Raw genomic sequence first — 13373 nt, 5'->3', positions numbered from 1 at the left:
TCCTACCCAACAACAACAGCAGCTATATATATAACAACTAAAACAAGAGCAATATCCAGGTGCAGTGGATTCGTAGTGCAGGCACTGAGCCCCAGCAATAACCCTGGAAGCAAAAACAAAACAAAACAAAACAAAAAACTAAGTACAGAAATTGAGTACTTTTAACAAAGAAAGGAGTTAATATTGTGAACAAGTTTAACAAATGTATTTCAGAAATTAGAAAGCAAATCAAGGTAAAATTTGAAAGATTCCAAAGCCTTCCAGAAAAAGGAAAAGGGAGTCGCTGGGCAGTGTAGGATGTATGAAAATGAAAAATATTTAAATGTCATATAGGAAAGTAGTTACTTCATCCTAAGAAGCAAATCCCTACACTGATTTTTTGCAAAACCCAAATTGGTACCTAAATGTCACAGCAAAGTTTCTGGCCAGAAGGTATCCTTTGGTATGAACAAGAGGCAGGAACTAAAGAGAATGAAAACATGGCAATGATACCAAACTGAAATGTGGCACACGTAAGGAGGTTAAGAAAGAATTCTTTCTGGGGCTGGGTGATAATGCAATGGGTTAAGCGCACGTGACACGAATCACAAGGACCGGTGTAAGGACCCTGATTCGAGCCCCGGGCTCTCCAGCTGTGGGGGGTCGCTTCACAAGCAGTGAAACAGGTCTGCAGGTGTCTGTCTTTCTGTCCTCTTGATTTCTCTCTGTCCTAACACAGCAGCAGCAATGGCAACAATAACAATGAAAACAACAACAAAAGCAAAAAAGGCAACAAAAGTGGGGAAAAAATGGCCTCCCTGGAGGCAAAAAAAAAGAAAAGAAAGACTTCTTCCTAGCATTTCCCTAGACACTCTACAACCAGATTTAACATGAGAAATGGAAAACCCAGGAGGCAGTAGAGAGGACAAAGTGCTGGAATTAAAAACAGGTTATACTGGGGGTTAAGTGCACATGGTGCAAAGTGTAAGGATCCCAGTTCGAGCCCCCGGCTCCCCACCTGCAAAGGAGTCACTTCACAAGCAGTGAAGCAGGTCTGCGGGTGTCTATCTTCCCCCCCTCCCCGTTTTCCCCTCCTCTGTCCATTTCTCTGTCCTATCTGGCAACAGCGACATCAATAACAACAATAATAACCACAACAACGATATAAACAAGGGCAACAAAAAGGAAAATAAATAAATAAAATATTTTTAAAAAACAAGTTATATTTAATCCCCAGCATCACATGTTGGCAGAATGAAGCTCTGGTTCGCCTACCTCCAATAAATAAATCTTTAAAATAAAAACTATCCTTTTAGCTAATCATTCATAAGCTGAGCTGATCAACAGAGTGGTTGGCTAGAGGTTTTCTCTTTGATGGCATCAGGGCAGACCAGAGGACTTCTTATGAGTCCCAATGGCTGTGGAAGCAGCTCAGGCAAGTAGAGTACAGAATATGCATGCCTGAGGTCCTGGTTAAACTGGATTATAATATTAGAAAGCGAGACACCTGCAGCACTTGACCGCTCTTGAAGCTTTGCCCAGCCCTGCAGGCAAGGAACAGGAATTTAAACCCAGTTCCTCGCATACTGTAGCATGCATGCTCTAGTGGGCGAGCCTCCACCTGGCTCCTTCCCAGCCTCTCTGAACAGTGGGGGCGCCAGGAGGAAGCTCGCCCAGCAGAGCTTTTGCCACCTGGAGGGCCCAAGTTTCAGTGACACCACGTGAGAGCTCCAAGCACAAGGTGAAGCTTCACAAGAGTTCATGAAGCGGTGCTGTGCTGTTTTTGCTGCTTCTCTCCCCCTTCAGGATTCTCTGACTGAAAGAAGAAAAATAAAAAAGAGCACCCTAGAAGATGGCACAGTAGATAAAGAGTTGACTCAAGCATGAGGTCCTGAGTTTGATTCCTGGCAAAGCTCCAATGGCTAAAATAGTAATAACAGTTAAAAACTGGAGGGGGGGGAAGAGATAGCAAAATGGCTATGTAAAGAAATTTTCAAGCCCAAGGCACTAAAGGTTCAAGGTTCAATCCTTAGCACCACCATTAACCAGAGTTGAGCAGTGCTTTAATTGTAAAAAGATTAAATTAAATGGGGGGGGGGCTTAGTAGTAGAATGGTTATACAGAAAGACTTTCCTGCCTGAGGCTCCAAAGAGCCAGGTTCAATCATCCACAATACCTAAGCCAGAGCGGTGGGCTAAACTTTATTTCATTAAAATAAAAAAGGGACAAAAAGAGACCATCAGCAGTCCAGGTGTGACAACCTGGGCTCATTCCTAGCACCAGCTTTGAGTTCAAGTACATGGAAGCACCACAGGGATTTACAGGGATGGTGGAAATAAAAAATGGAAAAGCAGGGCCCAGGAACAACAGAGCTACACACACACACACACACACACACACACACACACACACACACACACACACACACACACACACACACACGAAGCTCCAGGGCCATACGAATCAATAAATGGGAGGGCTGAGTGCAGCAGGTTAAGCTCACGTGGCGCAAAGCACGAAGACAGAGTAAGGATCCTGGTTCGAGCTCCCCACCTGCGGGGGGTGGAGGGGCTTGCTTCACAGGTGGTGAAGCAGGTCTGCAGTAGCTCTCTTTCTCTTCCCCCTCTCTCCATTTCTCTCTGTCCTATCCAACAACAGCAGCTGCTATAATAACAATAATAATAACAACTACAACAAGGGCAACAAGAGCAACAAAATGGAAAAAATGGCTTCCAGGAACAACTTCTCTGTCCTATCAAGAATAATAGAAAGAAGAACAAAGAAAAAAGAAAGATAGAAAGGCTGCCAGGAGTGGTGGATCTGTAGTGCTGGCACCGAGCCCCAGTGATCACCCTGGTGGCAATAAAAATAAATAGATAAAATTTTTTTCTTAGAAATGTGTTAATGTGGGAGTTGGGTGGTAGCGCAGCAGGTTAAGTGCACGTGGCACAAAGCGCAAGGACTGGCTTGAGAATCCCGGTTCGAGCCCCCAGCACCCCACCTGCAGGGGAGTCGCTTCACAGGCAGTGAAGCAGGTCTGCAGGTGTCTATCTTTCTCTCCCCCTCTCTGTCTTCCCCTCCTCTCTCCATTTCTCTCTGTCCTATCCAACAACAATGACATCAGTAACAACAACAATAACTACAACAATAAAACAACACGGGCAACAAAAGGGAATAAATGTTAAAAAAAATGTGTTAATGAGAGACAGAGCCAGAACATGAGTTTGGCATATGTGGTTCCAGGGATGGAACTCAAGACCGCTTACTTACAAGCCCCATGCTCTGCCACCATGCTACCTCACCTCCCACACAGTTAAAATTTTACATTCATCAAAGAGTAATAATCAGTAGAGTGGAAACTTCCAGACATTCTTGAACTATCAAATACATACTGATCACTCTATGACCACTAGCATTAAAAATGATTCAAGGGAGTCGGGCGATAGCGCAGCGGGTTAAGCGCACGTGGCGCTAAGTGCAAGGACCGGTGGAAGGATCCCAGTTCAAGCCCTGGCTCCCCACCTGCAGGAGAGTTGCTTCACAGGCAGTGAAGCAAGTCTGCAGGTGTCTTGTCTTTCTCTCCCCCTCTCTGTCTTCCCCTCCTCTCCATTTCTCTCTGTCCTATCCAACAACAACATCGATAACAATAATAATAACTACAACAATAAAAAACAACAAGGGCAACAAAAGGGAAAATAAATATAAATAAAAAAAAAAAGATTCAAAATACTTGCAAAGGTGGCCTGGGAGGTAGCATCGTCGCTAAAGCGTAGGACTTGGAAGCATGAGGTCCTGAGTTCAATTCCCTGCATCACATGTGTCAAGTTACACTTTCTCTCATAATAATGAATAAAGATTTTAAGAAATACCTGCAAAGGAACACACAGGTTGACTATATCTCCCACCCACATCCATGCCTTAGGCACAGTCCTCTAATGCATAGACCGCCTTTATTAGTACATTTCCTAGAAGCAAAAGGTGACGTTCAGACTTCCTCTAAGTCTACTATGCAAAACGTGAGGGCTTGGTATTCTTCATAATGTAGAAAAATTAACTTTGGCTAAACCAGTAACCCCACATACTGGACGGACTACAGGCCTCTGGACTCTCACATCATGCTCTTCTTCTATTTTTTTCCCTTTTATTGCCCTTGTTGTTTTATTGTTGTTGTGGTTATTATTACTAATGATGTCGGGCAGGACATCAATAGTAATAGGACAGAGAGAAATGGAGAGAGGAGGGGAAGACAGAGAGGGGGAGAGAAAGATAGACACCTGCAGACCTGCTTCACCGCTTGTGAAGTGACCCCCCTGCAGGTGGGGAGCTGGAGGCTCGAACCGGGATCCTTGTCGGTCTTTGTGCTTCGCGCCATGTGCGCTTAACCCACTGCGCTACCACCCGACCCCCGCTGCTCTTCTTTTTAAATATATTTTATTGACTTAATTACTAATGAGGGAAAGAGAGATAGAGAGAGAGGGAGAAAGAGACAGACAGACACCCCAGAACTCTGGCATATGGTAGTGCTAGGAATTGAACCTGGGCCTCAAAGCATGAAAAGTCTTTTGCATTATTATTTTAACCATTATGCTATCTCCCTAGCCTCTATATCTTATTCTGCACTGTTTTTCAATATCACACAGGATAACTGTAATTAGTTCAATATGTAATCATCTGACTAGTGAGGCCCAAAAGGTAGGGCAGTATGGCTAAGGTTTGGGACTCTCAAGTATTCAGTCCTGAGTCTGTTTGCCAACTAGGATAATCTTTGGGGCTCAGTGCCTGCACGATGAATCAATTCACTTGGCTCCTAGTGGCCATTTTCTTTTTTAAAATTTGTTTATACTTATTATTACTAATGATGTCGGATAGGACATCAGTAGTAATAGGACAGAGAGAAATCGAGAGAGGAGGGGAAGACAGAGAGGGGGAGAGAAAGACACCTATTTTCCCTTTTGTTGCCCTTGTTTTTTATTGTTGTTGTAGTTATTATTGTTGTTATTGATGTCGTCGCTGTTAGATAGGACAGAGAGAGATGGAGAAAGGAGGGGGAAGACAGAGGAGGAAAGACAGACACCCGCAGACCTGCTTCACCTCTTGTGAAGCAACTCCCCTGCAGGTGGGGAGCCGGGTGCTCGAACTGGGATCCTTAGGCCTGTCTTTGTGCTTCAAGCCACATGTGCTTAACCTGCTTCGCTACCGCCCAACTCCCTAAAGGTCCCGAGTCTGATCCTCAGCAGTGCATGTGCCAGTTTGATGCTCTGGCTCTTTTTCCTCCTCTCTCATTAATAAAATGGTAAAAACAAATAAACAGTACTTTACTTTTTTTTTAAACCAGAGCACTGGAGCAGGGGATTGAACCTGTGACTTCCAGAGCCTCAAGCATGAGTCTTAGGAGTCAGGCGGTGGCGCAAAGCACAAGGACCAGCGTTAAGGATCCCAGTTTGAGCCCCCGGCTCCCCACCTGCAGGGGAGTTGCTTCACAGGCGGTGAAGCAGGTCTGCAGGTGTCTATCTTTCTCTCCCCCTCTCTGTCTTCCCCTCCTCTCTCCATTTCTCTCTGTCCTATCCAACAACAACAACATCAATAACAACAATAAAACAAGGGCAACAAAAGGAAATAAATATTTTTTTAAAAAGCATGAGTCTCTTTGCATAACCATTATGCTATCTGGCCCCATCCACAATACTTGACTTAATGTCCATCTTTCACTAGATTGCAAGTTTCTTTAAGGCAAAGACTTGTCTGAGTGAGCTAATAAGTTGCAGCACAAGCCCATTTGGGAGATGACCAGATGTGCAACACAGAATACAGACAGACAGAAAAGAGCTGTGACCACTGCTCAATTCTGAGGCAGAGAGAGGCAGATGAGAAGAAAATTCATGACTTAAACATTCTGAGGGGTTAACACAACAGATGTGGGGAAAGACTTCAAAAAGGACATCATCTGCATGAAAAAGAGATGTCAAATATCAATGTCACAGAATTCTCCTCAAGACTTTATGGAGGCTTTTAGAATGAAAGGAGGCGTAACTATCTCCCCCCACCAACTACGCAAGACTGACAAACAGCGCAGTGGGGAGGGAGATACGTACTGGGCGAATGTCTGCTGAGATCCAGCTCTGGTCTCTCCAGGCTGCTCTGAAAGTCAGGAGGCAGCAGGGAAGCCACTCCCTCAGGATGGATCATCTCGTCCTCAGACTCAGCTGAAGCTTCTGCAAAGCACAGATTGGGTCGGGGAGGGAGGGAGGGAGGGAGGGAGTGAAGGGCTCAGCACATGGGAACATGTGGAGGTGTGGAGGAGGTCAGGCAATGTCAGGTATACAGGGGATATGCTGAAAGGAACACTGTACATAAGGGAACAACTCCGATTAAGCTCTACCTCATCTGAAGGGTCGCTTAATTTACTTGTAACTTTGAACAAGTCAAATTAAAAGTGTCTTCCTCCCTGACAAAAGGTTCTCAGAGACTCCATCCACAAACTACCAGAACGAGGAGCATTTTCAGCCTTATTTCTGAAAATAATGGTTTAATAAGACCATCTACTGAGTGACAGCAACAAACCTGAAGAACCGCTTTCAGAAGTGACAGTCTGGGCTTACCTTCAAGTTCTGCAGCTTCTCGAGCTTCACGTTCCAGACGCTGCCTAAGCAGCTCCTGCTGCTTTTCCAGATACTGTTTTATGAAACTGTTCTGGCTCATTTCCTCGCCAATCTATACAGAGAACAGGACAAAGAAACTCTAAGAAAGCAAACCAGGAAAATGCAAAGAAGTAAATTTAAGGGAGCAAAGACTGATGTCATATATTTGGATGCAAAATAAGCAAATGGAATCATTAAAATGTTGCAAGACCTCTTCTGAAGCTATCCTTAGAATGAAAACCAAAATCAAAATAATCCCTGTGAGTCACAAAAGATGATAAAAAGAGCAACTGCACACACTCTGAAATTTTATTTTGCTGCCAGGACTTTGGGCCTGCACAGCTCTACTGCTCTCAAGGAACTTTTTCTTTCTTTCTTTTTTCTTTTTCTTCACCCCCCCCCACCCCCCCAGAATAGAGGGTGAGAGGCAAAGAGAGAACAAGAGCCAGATCACTTTGCACGGTAATTCCAGGTGGTGACTGGGAGGTAACTTGAGTCCTCACAAGTGGTACAGTGGGTGCTGTTCTAGGCGAACTATCTCCCAGCTCCCTTCTTGTTTGATTTTATCAGTTCTTAACCAAAGTAATGCACAAATAACTTAAAATAACACATCTTATAAAAGTTTGCCTGTTAACCTAGGTTTTTTAGATTATCTCAAATATTATTATTATTTAAGGTTTTATTTATTTATGAGAAAGATAGGAGGAGAAAGAACCAGACATCACTCTGGCACATGTGCTGCCGGGGATTGAACTCGGGACCTCATGCTTGAGAGTCCAAAGCTTTACCACTGCGCCACCTCCCAGACCACTCAAATATTATTTAAAGATAATCCAGGGATTGGGAAGCATCCTTCTCAGAGCATATGCCTTGCCATTCACGACGCCATGGGTTCAAGTCTCAGCGTCACACAGAGGGCACTGAGGAAGGTCTATGAGTGGTCGAGTGGTACTGTGGTCTCTCCCTCCCTCTTGAACAGAAAACTAGACCGCAGAAGGTATTCAACAACAACGCACATACATGAGGTCCTGAGTTCATGCCCTAGCACAGCATTAAATAAGCTGTAGGTGGGAAAGTAGCTCAGCTGGTAGAGTGTGGGAAGGGACAGAGAGGGACTTGGGGTTTGGTGCATGATGAGGAAAAAGGGCCTACGCTGGCGGTGAAAGCATTCCACAGATACCTATCAAGGGGACATGAGAAACTGTATCTATGTGCGATGAACTGTACCATAAACCATTAAGCCCCCCAAAAGTTATTTAAAAAATAGCCTAATTCTCCATTTATTTTAATGTCCTAGGGTCTCCCAGTTGCAAGATTCCACAATTACTGATAGACCTTTTCTTTTTACTAAATTTCAGACAGACACATACACAAAGAGAAAGAGAACCAGAGACAGCACAGCTTGTGGTGCACGGGGGCGGCACACAGACAGGTCCTTATGTATGATAACGTGTACCCTACGCCACATGAACTATTTCTCATCCCCTAGTATGTTCCTATTAGTAGTGTCCAAACAGAGAAAAAAATGTAGTTCATCTTTTTTTTTTTTTTTTGCAAAAGATTAATTTACTTGTCCAGGAGGATATATTTTGTCATACAATTCCAAAATTCAAGTATGGCTTTTAAAAATTTTGCATTGAGAAGACTAAGAAGATAGACACCACTAGCACTGACAGTTCTTTTTCTGGGTGTGAAGACAAACCCTTGATAACAATATATTTTATTAATTTTTTTATTTTAATTTATTCCCTTTTGTTGCCCTTGTTGTATTGTTGTAGTTTTATTGTTGTTAATGACGTCGTTGTTGTTGGATAGGACAGAGAGAAATGGAGAGGGGAGGGGAAGACAGAGAGGGGAGAGAAAGACAGACATCTGCAGACCTGCTTCACTGTTTGTGAAGTGACTCCCCTGGAGGTGGGGAGGTGGGGGTTTGAACCAAGATCCTTAACAATGGTCCCTGCTTGGAGCCATGTGCGCTTAACCCGCTGCGCTACCGCCAGACTCCCGATAACAATATATATATATATATATTTTTTTTTTTAAATATTTATTTTATTTATTTATTCCCTTTTGTTGCCCTTGTTGTTTTATTGTTGTAGTTATTACTGTTGTTGTCGTTGTTGGATAGGACAGAGAGAAATGGAGAGAGGACGGGAAGACAGAGAGGAGGAGAGAAAGATAGACACCTGCAGACCTGCTTCACCGCCTGTGAAGCGACTCCCCTGCAGGTGGGGAGCCGGGTTTCGAACCGGGATCCTTATGCCGGTCCTTGTGCTTTGCGCCACCTGCGCTTAACCCACTGCGCTACAGCTCGACTCCCCCGATAACAATATTTTTATATTAGAATTATTATTAACCAGAGCACTATTCATTCTGACTTACGGTGGTGTGGAGAATTGAGCCTGAAACTTTTGAGCCTCATGCATGAAAGCTGTTTTTTTTTTTTTTAATTTTTATTTCTTATTGGATGGAGACAGAGAGAAACTGAAAGGGGAGGGGGAACAGAGAGGGACAGAGACATATTTACAGACCTGCTTCACCAACTGTGACACTTTCCCTTTGCAGGTGGGGGCCAGGGGTTTGAGCCTAGGACATTGCACACTATGTGTGCACCTAAACAGGTGTGCCACCACCGGGGCCCCAGTCTTTTCTGCATAACCACTGACTGTGCTTCCTCCCTTACCCCTATAACACTTAGGGATTTTTACAGATTGATTGATTTATGATAGAGAAAGAACCAGAGCATGCCTCTGGCATATGCAGTGTCTACAATAAAACTCTGGATTTCATGCTTGCAAGTCCATTGTGCTACCCACTGTACAATCTCCCAAGTCTCCATAAAGGCTAATTTTCAGACAAGACAGAAATGTCTCAAAACAAAAAAGGGAGAAAAGAAAAGTCCCTAGGTGCTCAATGGACATTGGCTAAGTGTGTTGTCCGTACTAGACAACATACGCATTTGTTGTAAAAATCTCATGATAGTAAAAGCAAAGCTTTGAAGACTAAAATATAGAGAGCAAAAAGAAAAGAATTATGAACTGATTCACCCCCAGCATACACACTTTCTTATTTAGAGAAACATGTAAAAAAAAAAAAGAGGGACAGACACAGGGCACTGCTCCACATCCAGGGTGCTCCCATGTGGCGCCAGGGCTCACGCACAGCAAGGCGCACAATCAGCCAGGAGTGAGTTAACCTTTTGACCGTTACTTGGCTTCTTATTCTTGTTCAAGTACTAAGCTACACCTGGAGAATTGGCTGGATCGTGGTCTGTATAGCTTAATGAGGAGACAAGGGAGCAATCAGGCTCTCCTTTTTTGCCACAGTGTCTTGGGACTTCATCTAGTACCAGAGCTACACACCAAGGCACTAACAAAGACCAGGACTTATCCTCCAAGCCAATGACACACTAAAACAAGGGGATTTAAAAGCTGGGGAGAGGGAGCCAGGCAGTGATGTGCGCCTAGTTAAGTGTGCACATTACAGTGCACAAGGACCTGGGTTCAAACCCCTGGTCCCCACCTGCAGGGAGAAAGCTTCATGAGCGGTGAAGCAGGGCTGCAGGTGTCTCTCTCCCTCCCCACCTCCCCCTCTACTCTCAATTTCTCTGTCTCTAATCGGTAAATAAGAATTAAAAAAATAATGTAAAAGTTGTATCAGAAGCTCAATATACAAAGTAGGTAAAAGAATACCTAATCTAGCCTAAAACCTTGCTCACTTGGAAAGAAGTTATCTTCCCTGAGGAAGCAACAAAGTAGTTCTACAAAATCTCAGCAGAGTAGTTATAAAAATATGGCTCTGGGAGCCGGGCGGCAGCGCAGCGGGTTAAGTGCACGTGGCACAAAGCTGAAGGACCAGCGTAAAGATCCCGGCTCCCCACCTGCAGGGGAGTCACTTCACAGGCGGTGAAGCAGGTCTGCAGGTGTCTATCTTTCTCTCCCCCTCTCTGTCTTCCCCTCCTCTCTCCATTTCTCTGTCGTATCCAACAACAACGACAACAATAATAACTACAACAATAAACAACAAGGGCAACAAAAGGGAATAAAGTAAATAATATGTTTTAAAATATGGCTCTATTACAACTTTTTTCTCCTTTCGTTTTTGCTTCTTTTTTTTTTTTTTTTTTTAACCAGAGCACTGCTCAGCTCTAATTTTACTATGGTGATGCTGGGGACTGAAGCGGGGACTTCAGAGCCTCAGGCATAAAAGTCTTTTGCAGAACCATTGTGCTATCTCCCCTAGCCCCTATTACAACCCACTAGAGTTAGTACATAAGGAGATTGAGGAAACTGAGCTGGGGAGACAGCAGAGCAGCAGCACACAGGGCTTGCATGTGAGAGGTCACAGGTTAGATCCCCAGCACCAGCAGTAGCAAGGGCTGAGTAGTGCTCAAAAAGGAGGAAATAACTGAAGCCAAGTCCTCCAAAATCTTAGTTTCTTGCCTTAAGCTATTAATGATGTTTAGGACTAACTGCATAGTTAGCAGTTATTAGATATGATGGGATGGTTTTCCAAAGGATTGGATTATTGAACAAATCTATGTCAACACAGAAAAGTTCTTCTGGATCAGTCAGTATTTTCCCACAGAAATCATCTACTTCCTATCTATATTCAAAGGCAGCAACTCCTGTCCAACAACGACGACAACAGTAACAACCACAATAATAACTACAATAAGGCAGCAAAAGGGAATAAATATTAATAAAAATTTTTTTAATCTTTAAAAAAAGGTGTGTGTGGGGGGGGATACAAATATATCTTCTATGGACCCCCTAAAAAAAAAAAAAAAAAAAAAAAAACAAAGGCAGCAACTTCTTTCCCCAAATCAAGGCCAAATAAATGATTTCAGAGCCCTGTGCTATATACTTAGTCAACAGAGGCACATCATTCAGTTTTCTTATTTATCTTTATTTACTGATAGAGACAGCCAGAAATTGAGAGGAAGAGGGAGACAGAGAGCAAGAGAGACACCTGCAGGCCCTGCTTCACCACTTGTGAAGCTCTCCTCCTGCAGGTGAGAACTGGGGGATCAAACCCAGGTCCTTGCGCATTGTGACATGTGTGCTCATCCAAGTGCACCACCACTCGGCCCCCCAGAGCCACATCTTTCTGCACACACTATTTTAAGTATTAGGAACTAACAGCACCTCTCATTCTGCTTTTTCTCCTCCTGGTCCTTACGCGAAACGAGGCTTGCTTAGAATCCAGCTGTTCAGGGATGAGAACGTTCCCGGAACCAGTGAACTTAGTAAAGTTACCAGTGAGCAATCAATCACCAAATATACAATATCAAGTCCTTTCATGAATGTGCATATCTAAAGTGCCCACCCCATCTAATAAACGTCCTTACCTGGGAATTTGGCTGGAATGCAGCATGGGGCGTCGAGTGTTTCTGTAAATTCTCTAGCATTAGAGCCTGGTGTAGAAAAGGGTGAGAGTCAGACACCAGGGGGAAAGAATTGCACCCCTCCCCCGTCTCTTCATTAAATGTAATGACTAACCAGACACACTTAAACTGCCCTTCTTTCCCAGGGACCTAAAAGCCCTTTACTAATACGGCTGTCGTTCATTTTTCGAAGACCCTTACAAAGTAGCTATGGTTACCACTCCCAAATGCACAGATGCAAAGTGCAGGCACATACAGAGAAGAGGAAGAGAGAGAAAGGAAGAAAAAAAAATTATCAGTGATCTATGTAATAAAACCAGGGACAGAACCAGCACTACAAACCCTATTATCTTCTGCACTGTTTTGACTTGGGCCCCTTCTAGATCTGGCCTTGCAGGTAGAAATCACTTCAAACACGCAAATCCGCTTCCAATAGGTGAAACCAACCGTGGGGCTCTGGTTTGGGGTCTAAGTGAATTAATTCACCTCGTCCAAACAGTCCACCCAGGACCAGATCGTACCGGAGAGAGTCTGAATGGCTTCTGACAGTGTGGCAATTCGACTTATCAAATTTATAAAAAATAATAATAATAATAAATCTCAGAGGAGGCGGCGGCTACAGAACAAAATAACCAGACTCTGTAAACCGTGGTCTGAACACACAGACACACACCCATCTGCCTCTCTCTCTCTCACACACACACTCACACATTCACTCTTAGTTTCTCTTACACACACAGTCAGTCTCCCCCTTCGACACACAAGTCTCTCTCACACTCAGTCTCTCTCTCTCACAGTGGTGCCGTGCAGTCTCTGTCTCTTACACACTCACAGTCTGTCTCGTACACACACACACACACACACACACACACACACACACACACACACACACACACACACACACACACACACACACACACACACACACACACACACACACACACACACACACACACACACACACACACACACACACACCGTCAGCCACAGCCTAAGCAACGGCCACCAGGCCGTGTCTGTCGTGCGGCCACGTCCCCGGGCCAACCCCCATTCGACCGAGACAGCCTCCTCCCCTGCTCTGCGGCCGCTGTCTCCACGCCGGTCCGCGGATCATCTCCCCCGGGCCGCCCCCCGCCCCGGCGCCGCCGCCTCGGCCCCCCGCCCCCGCCCCGGCGCTCGGCCCCCGGCCCCTCTCCGCCCAGGTCCCCTCCAGGCCAGGCTGCTCGCCGCCGCGCCTCCTACATGATCACGCAGACATGTTACCCTACCCCGAGCCTATTCCTCCGGATACCGACACCAACCTCATGCACCCCGACACCCCAACTACACCCCTAACTCCGACCCAGCCCCACTCGCCCCCCTGAGGCCAG

General features: G+C 44.9%; 1 protein-coding gene across 6 annotated transcripts in view; it reads right to left on the bottom strand.

The window, feature by feature from the left end:
* The window catches only part of ACIN1 (apoptotic chromatin condensation inducer 1), a 50217-nt gene that overhangs the window by 36092 nt on the left and 752 nt on the right, over positions 1 to 13373 (bottom strand). For 4 of the 6 annotated variants that reach the window (XM_007536641.3, XM_060175329.1, XM_060175331.1 and 1 more), the window contains exons 2-4: positions 11968 to 12033; positions 6579 to 6690; positions 6072 to 6191 (exon numbers count right to left, since the gene is read on the bottom strand). In XM_007536641.3, the coding sequence (XP_007536703.1) occupies positions 6072 to 6191; positions 6579 to 6690; positions 11968 to 12033 (298 nt within the window). Of the gene's footprint in view, positions 1 to 6071; positions 6192 to 6578; positions 6691 to 11967; positions 12034 to 12345; positions 12471 to 13373 lie in introns of those variants that run through there. The other 2 variants (XM_060175332.1, XM_007536650.3) reach the window with 2 other exon arrangements.

This window comes from Erinaceus europaeus, chromosome 16 (assembly GCF_950295315.1).
Source record: "Erinaceus europaeus chromosome 16, mEriEur2.1, whole genome shotgun sequence".
Classification (NCBI taxonomy): domain Eukaryota; kingdom Metazoa; phylum Chordata; class Mammalia; order Eulipotyphla; family Erinaceidae; genus Erinaceus; species Erinaceus europaeus.
This window is presented reverse-complemented; position numbering and strand designations above follow the sequence as displayed.